The sequence below is a fragment of the Equus przewalskii genome, chromosome 6 (assembly GCF_037783145.1).
Source record: "Equus przewalskii isolate Varuska chromosome 6, EquPr2, whole genome shotgun sequence".
Taxonomy (NCBI): domain Eukaryota; kingdom Metazoa; phylum Chordata; class Mammalia; order Perissodactyla; family Equidae; genus Equus; species Equus przewalskii.
In genome coordinates this window covers 72,058,764-72,079,711 of record NC_091836.1, presented here as the reverse complement: position 1 = coordinate 72,079,711, position 20,948 = coordinate 72,058,764, and the positions used below count along the sequence as shown (strand labels likewise).

The following is a 20,948-nucleotide window of genomic DNA, read 5'->3' as shown; positions in this document are numbered from 1 at the left end:
CCCATAAGACTCATGCCCAGATCTGAGCAGCTTCCCAAGTCTTGTTCACTTCTTGAACATCTAGCAAGGACCTGCATTTTAGCTACAACAGCTCTGAATGCCATTTATACAGAGAGCTAGGACACGGATGTCTCAGTGGTGAAGTATCTGTCCCCATTGAGATCAGAAGCTGTTTCTCAAGGGCAGGGAGAGAACAGTCATTTCTCACTCACCTTTGTACATCTAGTCTCACTCCTGCCAGTCCACACTAGTCACCAGAATGACCTTGGTAAAGTACAAGCCTAACTATACCAACACTCCTACTTAAATTCTCATGGCTCCCCGCTACCTACAGGATAAAGCCTTAGCTTCTTGGTCTTACATTCAAGGCCTTTTACAATCTGGCCCATAGACTAACTTCCCAATCAGCTTCCTGGCCACTCTCCCTCCCTACTAGATACCTAGACTCCAGACCAGGAGTCAGGAAATAATGGCCATGGGCCACATCCAGCTTGCTGTTTCTTTTTGTAAATAAAGTTTTATTGGAACATAGCCAGACTCACTCATTTATGTACTCTCTATAGATGCTTTCATGCTACAAAAGCAGAGCTGAGTTGTTGTGACAGAGACTGTATGGCCAGTAAAGCCTAAAGTATTAACTCTCTGGCCCTTTATAGAAAAGGTTTGCCAATGTTTGCTCTAGCTCCTTCAGGCTCCTTGAACAAACCATGCTCTTTTATACCTCTAAGCCTTTACACAAGATGCTCCATTTAAAACGTTTTCTCCAGGGGCTGGCCCTGTGGCCGAGTGGTTACGTTTGCACGCTCCGCTTCAGCGGCCCGGGGTTTCACTGGTTCAGATCCTGGGCGCAGACATGGCATGGCTCATCGGGCCACGCTGAGGCAGCATCCCACATGCCACAACTAGAAGGATCCACAACTAAAATATACAACTATGTACTGGGGGGATTTGGGGAGAAAAGCAGAAAAAAAAAAAAAAATGATTGGCAACAGTTGTTAGCTCAGGTGCCAATCTTTAAAAATAAAATAAAATAAATAAATAAAATGTTTTCTCCCACTCTTTATCTGCTAAAGAAAAAGTCACTGCCTTTCTGAAGTTTTCCAGACTTCTCTCAGGCAAGTTAATTGCCCTATCCTATTTGTTCTCTCAGTTCTCAGGGTATGCATCTATGACAGAACTTAGCCCATTATACCATAATTACTATTTAATTACCCCCTCTTTCTCTCCCTAAGCAACTCAAATATAGAAACTGTATTTTATTTGTCATTTATCTCTGTCCCCAACATCTTGCGAATTCTCTGGAACACCTAAATGAATAATTAATTTAGCTCCCTTAGCCCACCCCCAAGCATAGGGCCTGGCACAAAGCAGGGTATGTGGTTATTAAATAACTGAATGAGTGTCTCTCGCTTGAGTTTGCCCTACAACACCCAGCAGAGTGGTTAGTTTACAACAGCTAGTCAATACATATTATGTCTACTATACAGAAGAAAGAAAAAGTCCCCAAATTGTCAGCCAATCTAAAATAAAGATATTCACCTAGGGGCCACAGGGTTACACTGGCTTGGATTCAGTGTAGCATGATGATTTAGAGCTAATTCTAGAGCCAGGCTGCCTAGGTTTGAATCCTGGTTCTACCACTTGCTTTCAGTGTATCATGCACATCATTTGTAAAATGGAGATAAGAGTAGCATAAAACTTCAGAATACCCTCCATGTTGAGAGTATTATAAATGAGTTAATTCATATAAAGAACTTAGAATAGTGCCTGGCACAAAATAAGCTCCCCTATGTGTGAATTAAGCTCTCCTAAATATTAGTATATTGTAATATAAAGATACTAAGAATGTGCAGTCCTGGAGCCCACTATTACAGTGATACTGATCTCTCATATGTAAAGGAGATCTATAGAGGAGATAGAAGGTAGATATTTCCTTGCTATATAAAGGCCATGTGACAAGATCAGCATTAGAGATAACTAAGATAAGGCACTGTAATCTACAGACCTTTAAGGTGTTTCTTTTCTACTCTCTGATTCTTACTTTGAAAGCTTTAACTCTGTTTAAAGTTGAAATTTTACAACCTTATGCAAGACCCTGTATGGGCTGGCCCCTACCTGCCTTCTTTGCCATATCAACTGCCACTTCCTCTCATCTGCAATGATGATGAATTACCTGACATCCCCTGAAAGTACCAGGCTCTTCACCAGTCCAATGTCTTTGCACATGCTATCCCCTCACCTAAAACACTCTCCTCCTTCTGATCACTCCTAGTCATTTCTTCAGACCCAGATTACATGTCAGCAGCTCTGCATATGTGTAAAACTAACTTATATCTTCCTCTTCTGTGACTCCATCACAGTATTCACTTATCCTACTCTACTATCTTCATCCATTTACCTGGCTATTTCCACCACTAGAAGAACTTCTTCCAGGGCAGCAACTTCATCTTTCCTTTTACTCCTATATATCCAAGCATCCAGCACATATGCAGGTACAGAGAATCCCTGAGGTCAGTGACAAAGCTCAGCCCTTGCCATGGATTCATCCTTACTGTCCTCAGACTATGACACTGAACACATGACACAGGTCAAATCCTAGAGACAGCATCTAAGGTTGTAGCCTTATTAGGTACTTGGCCAGTATGGCAAAGACTGGGAAACTCTGAAATCTTCAGGCTTGCAAACTGTCAGGACCAAAGTATCCAAGCTAGCCAAGGACTACTGGCTGGGGAGTCTTTGTCTTACGAAAGGAGGATAGAAATAGATCACTAATTTAAAAATATTTTCAGAGAGAAAAGGGATTACCTTCTTAATTGGGGTCAATATTGCCACATTTACATGGGATGAATACACAGCACTATAGGCAGAATGCATTATGGGTAAGAACATTTAAAAATTGAAGAATTAGAGGGGACTTCTGGCTAGACAGTGTGAGAAGCTCCATGGACCTACTGTTTGGTGAAATTTTTTTAATTTAAATTATTTTTTAAAAGCAACAATTAAAGTCTCTGGAAATAGTCCTAAGAGCATACAGCAAACGAAGAAACATCTGCTAAAACTCAGCAAGAACAGTGGGAGTCTGTAGTATTTGAACTAACACCTGCTCCCTCTCTCCCTCCCCTCTTCCAAATGTGTAAGACAGAAACTCCACACCAGACTGGTACAGCCAAGAACACAAGGCTCCTTCTCCCCCAAGCTCCCAGCTGGAGGGCTATCTGCCTGAAAGGGGAAGGACATCAGCATTCTCATCCTGCCTCCAGTTACCAGTTGCTAAGGCTAAGCTCTGGGTGAGTCCAGCCAAGAAGTGGGCCTCCCTTCTTCCACCTAGCCCCTACTCATGGGACAGGGGCTTCACCTTGGACTCTGCACCACAGAGGATGCTGGGGCCTTGATTGCCAGTGCCTTGGCTAGTAAAACAGTGATTATACTCTGGGAAAAGCAGGCTAAGAAGACCTGAGGCTACTGCCACCTCTCCACCAAGTGCTCAGCTCCTAAAGTGTCACTCCCACATCACTGTTCCCACTTCTAGCTCCAGAATTATGGCTCAGGGATTTTGCCTGGGAAGAGAAGCAGGCTGTAAAACACAGAGCTTTGAATCTCTTCCCAAAGGAAATTATTTTATTTGCAATAGAGTGTGAAGAAGTTCAAGATTAAGGGTGCTCCCAAAAACAGTGGAAGGTGTGATAAAAGGGATTTTGGAGAAGATTGGTAGATTCATTGGAGATACAGGCTAAACTGTAGGCTGGAGAATTTGCTGTGAGAAATGGAGAAAGAGATAGCTGGGAGGAGCCCTCCTGGAGTAATAACAAATCTCAACTACTGATCCCAGGAACCATCCTTTCAAAGGAATCCTAATGTGATTGGATCAGTCTGTAGAGCAAATTTATGCCCCAGGGCATTGCTGAAAACAGAGAATAATCAGATGACAACTAATGGAGCTTAAAAGCTGGGTGTAGTTAGGGAAAGAGAGAGTCAATCAAAGAGAGCCCTGCCAAAATCACTGTCATCCAAAGGTGACTGTGGCCGTATCCAAGGCTGCACCTCTGAGAAGCAATATGAGAGGCTTCACACTATGTAGACATGGTAGAAAAAGACCACTAAAATAACCTAGCCAGTCACCAAATAAATAAGTAAATCATAACAAGCCCTAGAGGGAGTGGACCAGTACCCAGAGTTGCTACAATATATTATCAAAAAGTCCAGTTTCCAACAAAAAAATGAGACACGCAAATTAACAGAAAAACAAGGCCCATATGCCAGAAAAAAGGCAGGCAATAGAAACCATATATGAGAGCAACCAAATTTCAGATTTAACAGAAAAAGACTTCAAAGTAGCCATTTTAAATATGTTCAACAACTAAAGGGGGCCAGCCCGGTGGTGCAGCTGTTAAGTTCACACGTCCTGCTTCAGTGGCCCAAGGTTTGCTTGTTCAGATCCCAGGTGCAGACCTACACAAGGCTTGTCAAGCCATGCTGTGGTAGGTGTCCCACATATAAAGTAGAAGAAGACGGGCACAGATGTTAGCTCAGGGCCATCTTCCTCAACAAAAAAGAGGATTGGCCGTTAGTTCAGGGCAAATCTTCCTCAAAAAATAAAATAAAAATAAAATAAAATAAAATAATCTAAAAAAAAAAAGACTAAAAGAAACCATGATTAAAGAAATAAAGGAATATGTGATGATGATATCACATCAAATAAAGAATATCAATAGATAGAAAATTATAAAAAAAAAAAACCAAATGGATGTTGTGCAAATTTCAGGAGAGGAGCTCAACAGTAGATGTGAACCAGCAAAAGAAAGAATTAGCAAATTTGAAGAGACATCAATAAAGATTACACAATCCAAAAAGCAGAGGAAAAAAAAGAGAACAGTCTCAGAGAAATGTGGAACACCATTAAGCTCAACTATATATGCATAATGGGAGTATCACAAGGAGAGGATAAAGATAAAGAAAAGAGAAAAATATTCAAAGAAATAATGACTGGAAAATTCCCAACTTTACAGAAAAACATTAAACTACCCATCCAGAAAGCTCAACAAACTGCAAGAAGGAAAAATGCAAAGAGAACCACAGATAGACACACCATAGTAAAATGCTGAAAGCCAAAGGCAAAGAGAAAATCTTGAAAGCAGCAAGATGAAAATGATTCATCACATACAAGGGAAGCCCAATAAAATTCACAGCTAACTTCTCATCAAAAGAGAAGGCAGTGAGATGACATGTTCAAAGTGTTGAGAGAAAAAATTGTCAACTAAGAATCTTATATCCAGCAAAACTATCTTTTTAAAGCAAAGGCAAAATAAAGACATTTCCAAATAAAAAACGTCAAGAAAACTCTTTGACAGCCAACACAACTTAACAAAAATACCAAAGGAAGTTCTTAAGGCTATTGTGACCCCAGAAAGTAATTTGAAGTCACATGAAAAACTAAATCTGTTCTTTTATTAAATAGATTCATTCATTCATTCAACAATATTTATCGAATATTGTTTTTATTGAATACTTAGCCAGGCACTTTTCTAGGTGCCAGGGATTTAGCAGTGAACAAAACAGATCCCTTGCCTTTATGGACCTTATATTCTAGACAATAAACAAGAAAATAATAAATGATCAAATGATAGAATCCAGAAGGTGATAAGTCCTTAAAAATAAACAAACAAATAAAAAGAAGTAATGTGTAAAGAGGTTATGGATGCCAGGAGTAGAGGAGAGTTGCAGATTTCATTATTAAATAAGGTAATCTGGGAATAGTCTCACTGATAAGGTAAAGGTATGAGAAAAGGGAAAGTATTTGGGAATATCCGGGAGTTATCAAAGTGAGTATCTGGGAGAATATTCCAGGCAGAGGTAAGAGCTAGAACAAGGCCCTAAGATGGAAACAACAAGGACTGTTTGAGGAACAGCAAGGAGGGTAGTTGAGGTGAGTGACCAAGGGAGACAATGAAGGAGAGGAGATCATAATGATCAGCGGGGCCAGATTACATAGGGCCTTGATGACTCTTGTGTTGACTTTGGCTTTCACCCTAAGTGAAAAATGGAGCTATCACAGGGTTTAGAGCACACGAGTGAAATGATCCTATTTTTTTCTTTTTAAAGCTTCTGGCTGCTACGCTGAGAACAGACTGCAGACATGGTGATTTGTTAGGAGGCTACTGAACCTCAGTGCCTGCAGTGGAGTAGTGGTGAGAAATGATTAAACTGTGGACATATTTTGAAGGTAGAACCCACCAGATTTACCAATAGATGTGGAATGTGAGAGGAATTATGGATGATTCAGAGTATTTTTTGGCCCAGGCAACTAAAACAATGAAGTTGCCTTCAGCTGAGATGAGGGACACCATGGGTAGAGCAGGTTTTGGATGAGGTGACATTTAGAATCCAGTTTGGGGCATGTTAAGCTTCAGATGCCTTGAACATTCTTAGGAAAAAACACAAGGGTAAACTGTCATGATCTTGGGTTTGGCAATGGATTCTTAGATATGACATCAAACTGCATACTAAGAAAAAAGAAACTGGACTTCGTCAAAACTGAAAACTTTTCTGCTTCAAAGGACACTATAAGAAAGCGAAAAGCCAACCTACAGAATGAGAGAAAATATTTTCAAATGATATATCTGATAAGGAACTTATATCTAGAATATATAAAGAACTTTAACAACTTTAACAAGTAAAAAGACAAACAGCCCAATTAAAAACTGGGCAAAGGATATGAATAAAACATATCTCCAAAGGAGATATACAAATGGTCAATAAGCACATGAAAATATGTTTGACATCATCAGTCATCAGGGAAATACAAATCAAAACCATAACGAGATATTACTTCTCACCCACAAGGATGGCTGTAATCAAAAAACCAGATAAAAACAAGAGTTGAGGATGTGAAGAAATCAAAACCCTCATAGACTGTTGGTATGAATATAAAATGGTTCAGCCACTTTGGAAACAGTCTGGCAGCACCTCAAATAGGTAAACATATACTTACCATATGACTCAACAATTCCACTCCTAGGTATATATACCCAAGAGAAATAAAAACATATGCCCACACGAAAACTTGCACACGTCTATAGCAGCATTATTCATAACACCCCAAAGGTGAAAACAGAAACAATCCAGGGCTGGCCCAGTGGCATAGTGGATAGGTTCACACACTCCGCTTTGGCGGCCTGGGGTTTGCAGGTTAGGATCCCAGGTGCGGACTTACACGCCGCTCATCAGGCCATGCTGTGGTGACATCCGACAAATAAAATAGAGGAAGACTGGCACAGATGTTAGCTCAGGGACAATCTTCCTCAAGCGAGACCGGCAACAGATGTCAGCTCGGGGCCAATGTTCCTCACCAAAAAGAAGAGAAACAACCAAAAGTCCATCAGCTGATGAGAGAATAAATAAAATGTAGTGCATCCATACAAGAGAATATTACTCAGCCATAAAAAGCAGCAAAGTTCTGATACATGCTACAACATGGATGAACCTTGAAAACACGCTAAGTGAAATAAGCCAGTCACAAAGGACCACATATCATATGATCCCATTTATGCGAAATGTCCAGAATAGGCAAATCTAGAGAGACAGAAAGTAGATTAGTAGTTGCTTAGGGCTGAAGGGAATAGGAGAGGGAGACAATAGCTAATGTGTATGGGGTTTCTCTTTGAGGTGACAAAAATATTCTAAAATTGACTGTGGTGATGGTTACACATATCTGTGAATATACTAATGACCACTGAATTGTACACTTTAAATGGGCAAATTGTATGATACATGAATTATATCTCAAAAAAGTTGTTTAAAAAAAATTGATGGGTTAGACCAGGGACCAGCCAAATTTTTTCTGTAAAGGGCCAGACAGTAAATATTCTAGGCTTGGTGGGCCATATCGTCCCTGTTACAACTACTCAACTCTGCTGTTTTTGTGTGGAAGCAGCTATAGACAATATGTAAATGAGTAAGAGTGGCTCTGTGCCAATAAAACTTTATTTATGGACACTGAAATTTGAATTTCATATAAATTTCACATGTCACAAAATTCTTCTTTGGATTTTTTTCCCCAACTATTTAAAAATGTAAAAGCCATTCTTAGTTTACAGACTGTTCAAAAAACAGGAATGGGGTCACAGTTTGCTGACCCCTGGACTAAATGCACCTAATCCTCTCTCCATTATGGCTTCAAGTACTTACGAAATCTCTCTCTCTTACAATTCCCACGAATAAGAGTCAACTTTGATTTCCTCCCAGTTGTTCCCCTACACTACCATCCCTATGATGCCTTTCCAAGACCCTGGGAAACACAAACCAACCAAGCACTCAACAGTAGGAAAACCATCTGGACTCCATTTTCAAAAGAGAATACTAACTTCAATCAACTTGGTAAAAGAGTTGAGGGCTCACCATTTGTTCCTTATGAATGCCACTCACCTTTGGGCAGTGAGGAGGTAAGGGAAAAAGCTTGGGAAGAGAGAATGTAAGACAGTAAGACAAACTCATACCCCTCTTTAAGAACCTTCTGGCTTCTAACCAACTCTAAGAGGGAGAATTAGGCTTATGTGTCAATGAGCAACATCAAAAAAAATGTCCTTAAGAACAAAATCTCCTATCAGAGTATGATAGTACCACAAGACAAGGCAGAAGGAAGTAGTGAAGATATTAGGGGTTCTTTATTAAGAAGTATTTATTCATTCATTTGCCCAACCAGCATTTACTGAGCAGTTAGTATGTGACATGTCCTGTGCTGGGATCCAGGGACACAGAGATCGACCAGATATACTAAAAGCATCTAGGTGAGACAGATATATAGAGGAGGGCCAGTCTTTGAAAGCAAGAACCACAGGTCAATGTGGAGGAAGTGCTGTGGCTCACTCCCAAAGAAAGCCCAGATACTCTCTCTCCTCCCAACCCCACACTGCCTGAGACCTCACAGAGTTTCCCACTCTCAACTAGTCAGGGAGTTGCTCATCAACTAGAGATAATAGAAAGCTTGTGAAGTGACATATAAGAAAAAGAATCTCATAGATATGGACTCGAATCCCATCTCTGCCACTTACTCACTATGTCACCTTGAGCCTGTAAAATGCAGACTACCTCAGTTACAACATGAAGAAACTGAGATCATTTAAGGCACAATCCCTCACAGTGCCCATATGTAGAAGGTGCTTCATAAACGTTTGACTATTCTGAACCTCGGTCCCTTTGCAAGAGGGCTCACATTGTGGAGAATGGTGTATCCTGAATGAACCAGCACTCAGCCTCTGAGTCCCAGCAACAACTTTGTTTTTTGTGAGGAAGATTGGCCCTGAGCTAACATCTGTTGCCAATCTTCCTCTTCTTGCTTGAGGAAGATTGCCGCTGAGCTAACATCTGTGCCAGTCTTCCTCTATTTTATGTGGGATGCCACCACAGCATGGCTTGACAAGCAGTGCTAGGTCCGCATCTAGGATCCAAACCCGGGAACCCTGGACCACTGAAGCCGAGCGCACAAACTTAACCGCTACACCACCAGGCCGGCCACCGCCCAGCAACTTCTAATCTTAGCTCCTCCTCCTCAAGATGCCAGGTGGCTAGATAAAAGACGCATGGTTCTCACCCAGTCAGTGCCACACTGCTGAGGTGCACGCCTACCTGACCTACACTTGGGGGGCCTGATGCTGCTGGGCACTGACAGGAAAGAGAAGAAGCTGGATAACAACAACTGCTGTTGAAATGTGACACAGCATTATGGTTGTCAAAGGCTTCTTCACATCCATTATTTTATTTGAGCCTCACACCAGTCATTGAAGGTATATATTACCAGTGTCCCTATCTTATAGATGAAGACACTGTTCTTTAGACATCTTGATGTCTCCCAAACTTGCCACATTTTTTGCCTCCTGCCTTTACTCATAAAGTTCCTCTTTCCTGGAATGCTCCTGCTTCTTTCTTCCTTGGTAAATCCTGCTCATCTTTAAAAACCAAGTTCCAGTTTCACCTGCTCTGCAAAGCCTGCCCCTGACATACCTTCAATCAGAATTAGAGCCATCTCTGTTTACAATCCTTCTAGCTCATATCTTTGGGATAAAATCCAAGTTCCTCAGTATGGCAAGATCTGGCTAATGCCTGCCTTTGCAACCTCAGCTCCAACCTCTCCCTCCCTGTCCCACTATTACATTCTATGCTCAAGTTACAGGAACCACTGACCCACAGATCTCTAAGGACATCACTCTCATTCCTCTACTCAGTATACTCTTCTCATCTGGTCCCCCTCTTATTCATCTCCCAAGATTCATCTCAGGCATCACCTCACCTAGGCAGTCTTTCCTGATGCCCTAGGTTAAATTCCCTCTTCTGCACTTCCAGAGCATGTAGTGCTCATCTCTCGTCACAATACTCATTGGGATTGAATATGTATGTCTTTCTGCCTCACCAATATGTGAATTCTTTGTAGGCAGAAAATTTGTCTTCCTTAATAGTGTTTGCATATCCAGCATCCAGCGCAGAACAGACACTATGTTTGGAGAAGGAAGAGAGAGAGAAAGAAGTGGAGGAGAACACAATGGGAGGGTCACTGATCCTCAAGTGAATCAGGCATTGCATTGGAAACCAGTTGTTTCTTATGCCACGAAGTACACTAAATGTGGTGCACCTGCAGATACAGACGTGCACAAACAGACTTGTGTAACTACACATACAGACAACCAAACACTAACACCAGTTAGGTCTGAAGGAAAGCAGAGTCTCAGGAGCCAGCCGTCGGTTCCTCCTTAGGAAGAGTCAGAAGCTTGATACCTGATGCAGGGTTTTTCTCTGCTGGCTTGACCATTTCTGGCTGCGAGATGACCCTTGCATTCTGCATACCACTTTGTAAGGCCTAGATCCTGCCTAGACTAACAGCATCTTCGGATTCCTAATTACACTTCTAGCTCCACCCTTACCTCCAGGTCCTGCAAACTATACTGTAGCTTAACCTTTTGCTCCTAACCTTCTCCGTGATCCTCAATCTGGCTTATGGGCTTTCTCTCAGCTCCTACTTCCCTAGTGCAGTGTTCCTCTCCTCCCTCCACTTCTTCTCATATACACAGACACGTCTAAATACAGAAAGACACATACAAATACAGAAAGGCACAAAATGATGTATATGCACATACAAGGAAACACAAACACAAAGGCACTTGTAGACATATATACATACAGAAGCCTTACAAGTACAACTAATGCCTGTCATCAATAGGATTGCCATCCAGAATAAACAAAGCAGACTCACCAAGAAATGGGGAGGAAGGAAAACAACAGTCTGCTTAGTGAGAAAGAATTTCCCTGTCTGTCAAAGCAAACCACCATCTGGGTTTTCCTGGAAACCTGAGAGGTACCATCTGGGGGAGCTGCTGCTTCATCCTGTATCTGGCTAAGGCCCTGGGACAGATTGCAAACTATGCCTCTGATGTGTAGCTCAGCTTGTCTAGCTTCCCTGAGTGCTGGCTGACAACGTGTCTTCTGCCACACCAGCACATGTTAGATTACCTCACCCTTATTCCTGTTGAAACTCCCACAGTCTCCTGTGCACACCACCATTAGAGCCCTTAAAATGTGCTACTGTCATTGCCTGTTTACACATCTGCCTCTCTCACTAGGCTGAGGGCTTGTCAGTGGCAAACAGTATTTTATTTTCATCCCTACTTTACCGATGAGGAAAGTGGGGCTCCAAATTACTTGGCCTTACAGCTAGTACATTGCAAGGCTTGGATTTGAACACAGGTCAGACACCAAAGCTTATGCCTAGACATTTAAAAAGTCAATGTCTAAACACTTAATTCTAAGAAATTCACAAAAGTTAGGGCCGAATGCATAAGCAAGGTCACAGAACTTGGACTCAGTGGGAATGCAGCCTGTAAACTGTCCACGAGTCACTGATGGTATGTGAATGCTACAGACACCCTATGATCAAGTATTTACAAGAAAAAAATGGGAGCAGGTCATTTTCTTAGCCTAAGGAGCAGGTTTCACCTAAAGAATAATGTCATTCATGCTATCAGTTATCTCCGTTCTGTCCAAAGGGCCTGAGTAGACTTCAATCCGTGCTTTGCCTGGATGAAGGGCAGGGGGTCAGAATGTTCCACAAGGCAAGAGAGAAGATGGTAAATTGCACCAGGAGACAGGCAAGGAGCTGGAAGGCAAAAAACCAGAGATGTGCCTCCAAACTGTAACAGTCCTTTAAGTCAAAGAAGGATTACTGCAGCAACAGAAATGCATGCATCAGAAAATTATACTGAGGTTATTTGAAGAATTGTTTGCAATTATTTCTTTTCTGCCCTACATTGCATATAGTAAACTTAAAAAAAAAAAAATCAAAAGCTTCAGGCTCTCAAAGCTGTGCAAAGAGAAGGCAAGGAAAATCCATGTTTAGGATTGGGTCCAGGGACTAAAGGGAGAGCTTTGCTTCCCAGAGGCCAGCATGGTAACAGCTGTGGTAATCAGAGGGAGGCCCTGAGACAAGGTGAATCCAGGAAAAACAAAACCAGGGCTACTTAGCCAGGTGCCTTTGCCATCTCCCCTCATGGAGCTCCATATGGTAAGTGCCAAGAACTTGATTCAGGTCCCAGGTATGTGGGTGAAAGGGAATTACTTTCTTGCCATCTTAGCTTCCCCAGAAGTGACAGCTACAAAAAAGAAAAAGGAAGCAAGGAAGGAAGGAAGGGAGGGAGGAAGGAAAGAAGGAATTCTCCCAAAGAGAATGCCCCAGGGCTTTTCAGTCTGGTGTCCTCAAAAGCCATCTATACCTGCCCAGAAACAGAGGCAACCAAGCTTTTAGTTAGCTAACCAGGGACTTCCGTCTCCAGAAACCTTCAGACTTAGAAGCACCTCTACATATCTATCCAAGTTAGGAGTGGGGGAAATGGAGAGAGAAATCAACGTGGTTTTCGAAGTGTTTTCCACACAGCCCTAGGGATTCTTATGGGCTAGGCTACAGAAAGGCAAGTAGGAGGTGACCACTACTCCAACCAATGTAGTGACACTTTAATATTCTTAACGTCTTTATTGATATATAATCCACGTACCAATTTAGTGTACAACTCAAGGGTTTTTAGCATATTCACAGGTGTGCAACCACCACCACAAGTTTAGAACATTTTCATCAGCCTGATGCAGATCTGAGCTGCAATAACCCAAAAAATTGAGCCTCTTCTATATACCAGGCATTGTACTGAGCACTTTACATGCATTATTTCATTTAATCTTCACAACAATTTCATGAGGTGCCTACTATTATTACTCCACTTCTAACAAAGAGATTGAGGCTGAAAGAGATTAAGTAACATCTCCAAGTTTCCACAGCTGGTAAAGGCAGAGCCAGATTGAAACCCAGGTCTGCGAGACTCCAGAGCACACACTCTTAACCCTGTGCCATACTTCTCCACCAGACACCACAGATACCAACAGAAGCATGAGTAGATTTTGCAGCTCCCTAGACTCACAGTGCTCCCTACCCATCCCTACCCCCCGAAATGTGTGATCACACCCTTGCTCAAGACTTCCATCTCAGCCTGACACCATGCTGCTACAGTGATATCGGTCAGTCATTTCACACAGTGATTAAGTATATATTCTGTACCCGGTCCTGCTGGGCATTGGGGAAACAAAAAACAAACCAGACAAGGTCAGTCCCTGCCCTGAAGAGGCTCACAATTTGGTGAGAGAAACACATCAGCCGAACAAACATTAAAATACAACTGTCAGATACAGGTAGCCTTCCTAGAAATACAGAAGAAAGAGAAAGGGGAAAATAACTAGTACTCACTGAGCTTGAACTGTGTGTCAGGTACTATGTTGGGAATTTTGTTTTTTTAAATAACATATGATGAAATTAACTTTTTGGGGGGAGGGTATATAGTTCTATGAGTTTTCATATATATTTAGATTCTTATAACTGCCCCCACAATCCAGACATGGGAGAGTTCTATTACTCCCCAAAATTTCCTCATGCTGCCCCTTTGTAGTCAAACCCTCCCCACACTCCTTTCTCAGAATGTCACAGAAATGGAATCATACAGTATGTAACTTTTGGAGACTGGTTTCTTTCACTCAGCATAATGCCTTTGAGATTCATCTGTGTTGTGTGCCTCAACAGTTTATTCCTTTTTATTGCTGAGTAGTTTTCCATAGTTTTTCATCCATTCACACAATGAAGGACAAGTGATTTCTGTCCAGTTTTTGACGATTATGAATAAAGCTGCTATAAATATCTGTGTACAGGTTTCAGCATGAATATAAATTTTCTTTTTTTTTTTTAAGACTGGCCCTGAGCTAACATCTGTTGCCAATCTTTTCTTCTCTTCTTCTTCTCTCCAAAGCCCCCCAGTACACAGTTGTATATTCTAGTTGTAGGTCCTTCTACTTCTGCTACGTGGGATGTCACCTCAGCATGGCTTGACAAGTGGTGCTAGGTCCGCACCTGGTCCCCGGATCCAAACCGGCAAAACCCTGGGCTGCCAAAGCGGAGTACACAACCTTAACCATTTGGCCACAGGGCCAGCCCCTAAACTGTCATTTATCTATAGCAGTAAACATCTGGAAGCAGAACTTCTGGGAAATGAACTAAGTTATATTTAACTTTATAAGAAACTTTATAAGAAGCAAGAGTTCTAGTGGCTCTTCTTTCTTGTCTGGTACTTGGTATTGACCATTTTTTAATTTTAGCCATTCTAATCGGTGTGTAGTGGTATCTCATTGTGGTTTTAATTTGCACTTCCCTAATGGCTAATGGCACTGAGCATAGTTTCATCTGTTTAATTTTCCATTCATATATCTTCTTTGATAAAGTGTCTGTTCAAATCTTTTCCCATTTTTTATTCAGTTGCTTGTTTTCTACTGTCAAGTTTTGAGAGTTCTTTATTTGTGCTGGGAACTTTTAACAGCACTTTTCTCACTCTTGACAACAACCCTGCAAGGGTAGGAATCATTAACCAACATTTTACCCTGAGAAAACCAAAGGGGAAGTCACTAACCTACTAAAATCTGATCACATTTATGCCTAATTTCAAAGTTTACTTATCACTTAGTCATCTGTGACACAGACCACTAGAACATAAGCTCTATAAAAGCAGAGATCTTATCTGTTTTTTTAATGATGGAATCTAAAGCCCTACAACAGTACCTGGTACATCCTAAGTATTCAATAAGAATTTGTTTAATGGCTGAATAAATGCCCTAATTTTCCACCTAGGCTCCAGAGAAGCCGACCTCAGACTGTCAGGACAACCTGATGGCACCATCCCACTGCAGAAAATCCTTTGTCCATGGGCAGTGTCCCCATCAGAGTCTGAATAGAACACAGGTCATGAATTCCCACACTGCCAGGCTCATAGAACTCTCTGCCAACTTTGCAAGAGCACCATCACCAACAGTGCCATCTTGCTCATCTGAAGGGCCCACAATCCATAGCCTCTGCTATCTAGGACAGAAGCAAGCAGAGATGGCACTTGAGCAGCCAAAGTAGCTGCCCCCCACACAAATAATATTATATTTTCTGTAAGATGACTACCGAGTCTATTTACCATAAGTCTAATTTCATAGCTCATAGCAGAGTAGATACAGAAATTAGAAATGAGAATGAATCAAAGAAGAGATGGGAAAACTATAAGAAGAAAACACAATAATGCATATAGGAATCTAGGCACTGGGGTAATAGTGCAAGAGGCCCTGAAGACATGTTTTGAATTATCCAAAGAAAGTTTACACTTGGCTCACAATAATCTATAAGAAGAAAGACTTACTTCAAAAACGGCTAAAATTTTAAAAGATCTAGAACTGAGGTTATTAACTCAGTTATCTGAAAATCTTACTGATCTGAGGCTGAATAAATGAGGCCTTCACAGAGCATCCTTTCAAACTTCTACTAAGATCCTTGGGTAATTAGCAATGCTTTTAAATGGGTCATAAAAATCTCAGTCCTTGATGGCCAGCACAACCAGGTTTCATCTCTCTGCCTCAGCGTCCATTATCCAATATCCTAAGCTCTGAGCTATCCATCCAACTTTCTAGTTAGACCCCGAACTCCAAAGTTGTCTAGGATATGTCTAGACTGATGTAAGCATACACACTTTGCTACCATTACTTTCTCTTTCAAGGACAGTAACGTGTGACTGATCATGAAAACTCAGACTAGCAGCTCCCTCTAACCACCAGAGGCCTGAGATGGCAGAGAGAGCAGCGGAAGCCAAGGCAAGGCAGAAGCTATCCTGAAAAAGAACAGCTCACCACTGGCACACAGAAGAGCAGGGTGACAGCTTTTGTGTTATTTTAGAACAGTTTGTGCTGATGAGCTTTTTGTTGCGGTAACATTCCTCTGAAAAGAACATTTTCTTCCTCCCCTCATTGACAAAGCAATTCAGCAGAAAGTCAAAAAGGAGGAGGGGTGGATGACAAAGATATCGAGGAATTTGTGGATCTTGGATGATATCACCTTCTAGACTGTTGTGCTGTCCGTCTCCCAGTCCTGTGGCCAGGCCCTCGGAGAGAGATCAGGATACCCCCAGGCCTCATTCACCACTAGGAACATGGCTCTATTCTCAGCATAGACAAATAAAACTTGGTCCTTTGAGGGTCAGTGACACTTCTAGATGTGACCAAAAGTTCAGACACTTTCATCATGTTTGTTGTTCTTGCAAAAGAACCTAAAATTGCCAGGTTCAACAAGTATACACATCTCAGCCTGACTGGCTGGGACCCACTTTCCTTTGCAGGTTTTTGTCCTGCAGTTTTCTACCACAGTCACTCTGTCTAAGCAAACCTACCCACCATGCTTCTTTCTACTTCCACGTCTTTGCTCACACTGGTTCCCTGTTATTCAGGCTCCCTCACCCCCTCTGCTCTATCCAAATTCTACTTTTCCTCCAGAAAGTCTATTTTTCTCCTCTTATAAATTCCTTAGGCATTATCTAGTTCAATCTACTACAAGGATCCCCTCCGCTGACCGACTGGTGGAGTGCTGTATTCTACCTGCCTATCTTCAGTGATAGGGAGTTCACTACTCACCTACCAAAGAAGCCTCTTCTATGACGAGATAGCGCGTTAGGCAATTCTTCATTCTAGAAAAATATGGCTATATTTTACTCTCCCCATACTGGTCCTGGTTCTGCCCTCAGAATAAGAGAAACAATGTAGCTATACTTAATAGCATGGGCTTTGCAATCAGATCTGTGTTCATATCCAGTGTGCCCTTGAACAAAATGCTTAACCTTTCCAAGGCTCTAGTCCTTGGTAATAATATCAACTTCATAAGCTGTTAAGAAAGTTAAAAGAGTAACTATGAAAGGGCTTAACACTATGCCTGGCATAGGGTAAGAATTCAATAAATGATAGTTAGTGCTGCGGTTTTCATTGTTATCATTATCATTATGTGTCTGATTTCTTCACTTCTAATGTATTCAAAGGTAGAAATTACATTAACTGAGTCTTTTCTTTTCCAGGTGAAACTTTCTTCACTCAACTGTAAATTATCTGTCCTATTTACTGCCACATCCCCATGTCTAGAATAGTGTCTGGCACATACATAATAGACACTTATAAATATTGAACTGCGTTGAATGTTCCCCATTTCATAGTTTCCATACTCTTCATCATTCACATCACTCCTCTCTGTATAGGCTCTCCCTGTTCCAAATGCTTCTGACAACGTGAGATCCAAAACTGAACTCAAAACTTAAAGGTGGGCTAAACTGCAGGGAGGAGAGATTAGGATTACCTCCTCCCTCATAATATACACTAAATCATTATTATACATTTGGCATAACTTGGTAGCTTCACCAAACTGTTGGCTCATGTTGAGCTTGAAATCAACTGAAACCTTTAAATTTTGTCACACTGGATGACTTTGTACGCTGGACTCTGTGGAACTGGTGCTGTAGTAATGCCAAAAGGTGAAACAATAACAGAGTTTTTTCCATCTAGAGATTCCTCTCACTCTTACTATCTGGACCACTCAACTGGCTCCCAGCAACTGGAGCCAGGAATTCAGAATGATCTTTCTAGGAACATTTGTTTCTTCCTCCCAAATGGAGTATAAGCTCCCAGAGGGCAAGATCTGACTGTCTTACCTTCTCTCCCACATGTGACACAGGGCTGAACACAGAGTAAGCATAGACTGATGCCCTCCATCTACTGCAAGATTACAATGAGGATTCAGGGAAACTGTAGAGACCAACCTCAGGGCTCCCTCTCCCTCTCAAACAGCACAGCTCTCTCAGTGGTGTGCTTCTAGCTGGTAAGCAGACAGGAGCCAGCCCAGGCACTGACATAGACATAAGGCCTGCACTCTGACAGGCTGGCTCGTGGAGGGCTGCTCTGTTGAGAATCACCTCCCCTGATAGGGACGAGTTCCTAGAGAACAAGCCAACATCAAGAACATTGCTGCATGGGCAACAGTCTGTCTAGACAGCTTTCAGGAACGGTTCACACAGGAAGAGCAGAGAGCCATGGCAAGGTGAGAGAGCTCACCTCATCACTTTCTTCCACATCCACATCACCATTGGCATCATCATCCATCAGCTTGTGGATGCTGCGGACTGCATCAAAGCTGAGCTTCTCATCCTCACTGTGGCACAGGGGCTTGTCAATCCGGCAAAACTCTGTACAGGAAAAGCAAGAGACAATATTACTAGGAGCTGCCACCCAGCCTCTATTACCCACCTGTCTCAGCATCCTTAGCTTCTAGCACCTGACTCCTCATGTAGCCACTTAACCGGATATTTGTACAGTGAGAAAAGTGTTTCATCTAGTCTTTAACTGTCTCCCCAACAATGTGCTGAGATCCCTCATTTAGGGACAATGCTTTATCATCCTAATATAGTTCCCTGGCAGAGAAGTCAAGCATAGGACTGGGAATACGCTGAGATCTAGACAAAGAACACGAATTGGTAACTCAAAGAAAAAAAATACAAAAGAGAGAAAATACAAATCACCAGTGAACAAGAAAGTTTAGCCTTACTAGTAATCAAAGAAATACATATTCAAATGAAATATAACTTTTAATCAGTCAATAAACAAATCTAAATTAATACAATCTTTTCTAGAAACAGAAAAATAGTCCATTCATTCCAATGCCAGAATAATATGTAGTTTTCCTTTTCTGTTCACTTTGTCACTGTTGGTACAAATAATGTCAGCCACAAGCTAACTGGGGAAACTCTTCACATCTGATGCCCTCCCAAAGACAGTTACATTCAGCAAATATCTACTAGATGTCTATGGTCCTGAGCTCATCTGATACAACAGCTTAGGAGGTCTGGCGTGCAGCTTCCTCTGTCTACCATCACACAGTCACTCATGCGGAAGTAAGACCAGCACAGGATCCTAGGCCACACCCGAGCTCTTTCATGATACTTAATCCTCTCTTACAAACCTGGAAAGCACCTAGCTCCACTGATGCGCAGAGCAGAAAGAGTCTGGAGTCTAGTCTTATCTCTACCATGTGACTCTAGGGAGGTCACTTCCCTTCTCCAGGCCTCAAGTTCACTAGTATTTTGAAAAAGGCATTTTAACTAAAGTTTCTAGTATTTCTTCCAATTCCTAGATTCTAAAATTCCTCTTTCCTTTTGACCCAGATCTTGATAACTACTTTCTAGGTAAAATACTCTTCAGATCGACCTAAAGATTAGGCCTGAAACAATAAGTCTTCTAGAAGAGAATATAGGCAGTACACTCTTTGACATCAGTTTCAAAAGAATCTTTTCGGACACTATAACTCCTCAGTTGAGGGAAACAATAGAAAGAATAAACAAATCAGACTAAAGAGCTTCTTCAAGGCAAGGGAAAACAGGATTGAAACAAAAAAAACAGCTCACTAATTGGGAAAAAATATTTACAAGCCATTTATCCGACAAAGGGTTAATCTCCATAATATACAAATAACTCACACGGCTTAACAACAAAAAAACAAACAACCCGATCAAAAAATGGGCAGAGGACATGAACAGACATTTCTCAAAAGAAGATATAAATATGGCCAATAGACACATGAAAAGATGTTCATCATCGCAAATCATCAGGGAAATGCAAATCAAAACTACACTAAGATATCACCTTACACCTGTTAGATTGGCAAAAACATCCAAAACCAAGAGCGACAAATGTTGGAGAGGTTGTGGAGAAAAAGGAACCCTCATACACTGTTGGTGGGAATGCAACCTGGTACAGCCACTATGGAAAACAGTGTGGAGATTTCTCAAAAAGTTAAAAATAGAAATACCCTATGACCCAGCCATCCCATTACTGGGTATCTATCCTAAGAACCTGAAATCAGAAATCCCAAGAGTCCGTTGCACCCCTATGTTCATCGCGGCATTATTTACAATAGCCAAGACGTGGAACCAACCTACATGCCAAGAAACTGATGATTGGATAAAGAAGATATGGTATATATACACAACGGAATACTACTCAGCCATAAAAAAAGACAAAATTGGCCCATTCACAGCAACGTGGATGGACCTCGAGGGTATTATGTTAAGCGAAATAAGCCAGTCAGAGAAAGACGAACTCTATATGACTCCACTCATAGGTGGAAGTTAACATATTGACAAGGAGATCTGATCGGTGGTTACCAGGGAAAAGTGGGGGTGGGGAGAGGGCACAAAGGGGGAAGTGGTGTACCCACAACATGACTAACAATAATGTACAACTGAAATCTCACAAGGTTGTAATCTATCATAACATTAATTAAAAAAAAAAAAATACTCTTCAGATCACCCACAAAGAAGATACAAGAAAGACCCTATTTCCCAGATAACAGAAGAAACTGTCACAGGAAAGAAAGCAAAGACAGGGTAAAGAGACTGTGGTCATGAAGGCTTCTAGAAAGCACTGATCAAAGACCCGAAACACTCTAATCCATTTAATCATTTACTTGTCTGCTACTCAGACAGTAATAAGACAAGACAGGTTACCTCTCTATCACTTGCTAATTGCTCAAATCCTTT

At 41.5% G+C, this 20,948-nt stretch overlaps 1 protein-coding gene across 17 annotated transcripts in view; it reads right to left on the bottom strand.

Annotated features, from left to right (window-relative positions):
* The window catches only part of STIM1 (stromal interaction molecule 1), a 172,991-nt gene that overhangs the window by 63,856 nt on the left and 88,187 nt on the right, over positions 1 to 20,948 (bottom strand). For all 17 annotated transcript variants that reach the window (XM_008531558.2, XM_008531557.2, XM_008531554.2 and 14 more), the window contains one exon: positions 18,469 to 18,599. In XM_008531558.2, the coding sequence (XP_008529780.2) occupies positions 18,469 to 18,599 (131 nt within the window). The remainder of the gene's footprint in view (positions 1 to 18,468; positions 18,600 to 20,948) is intronic.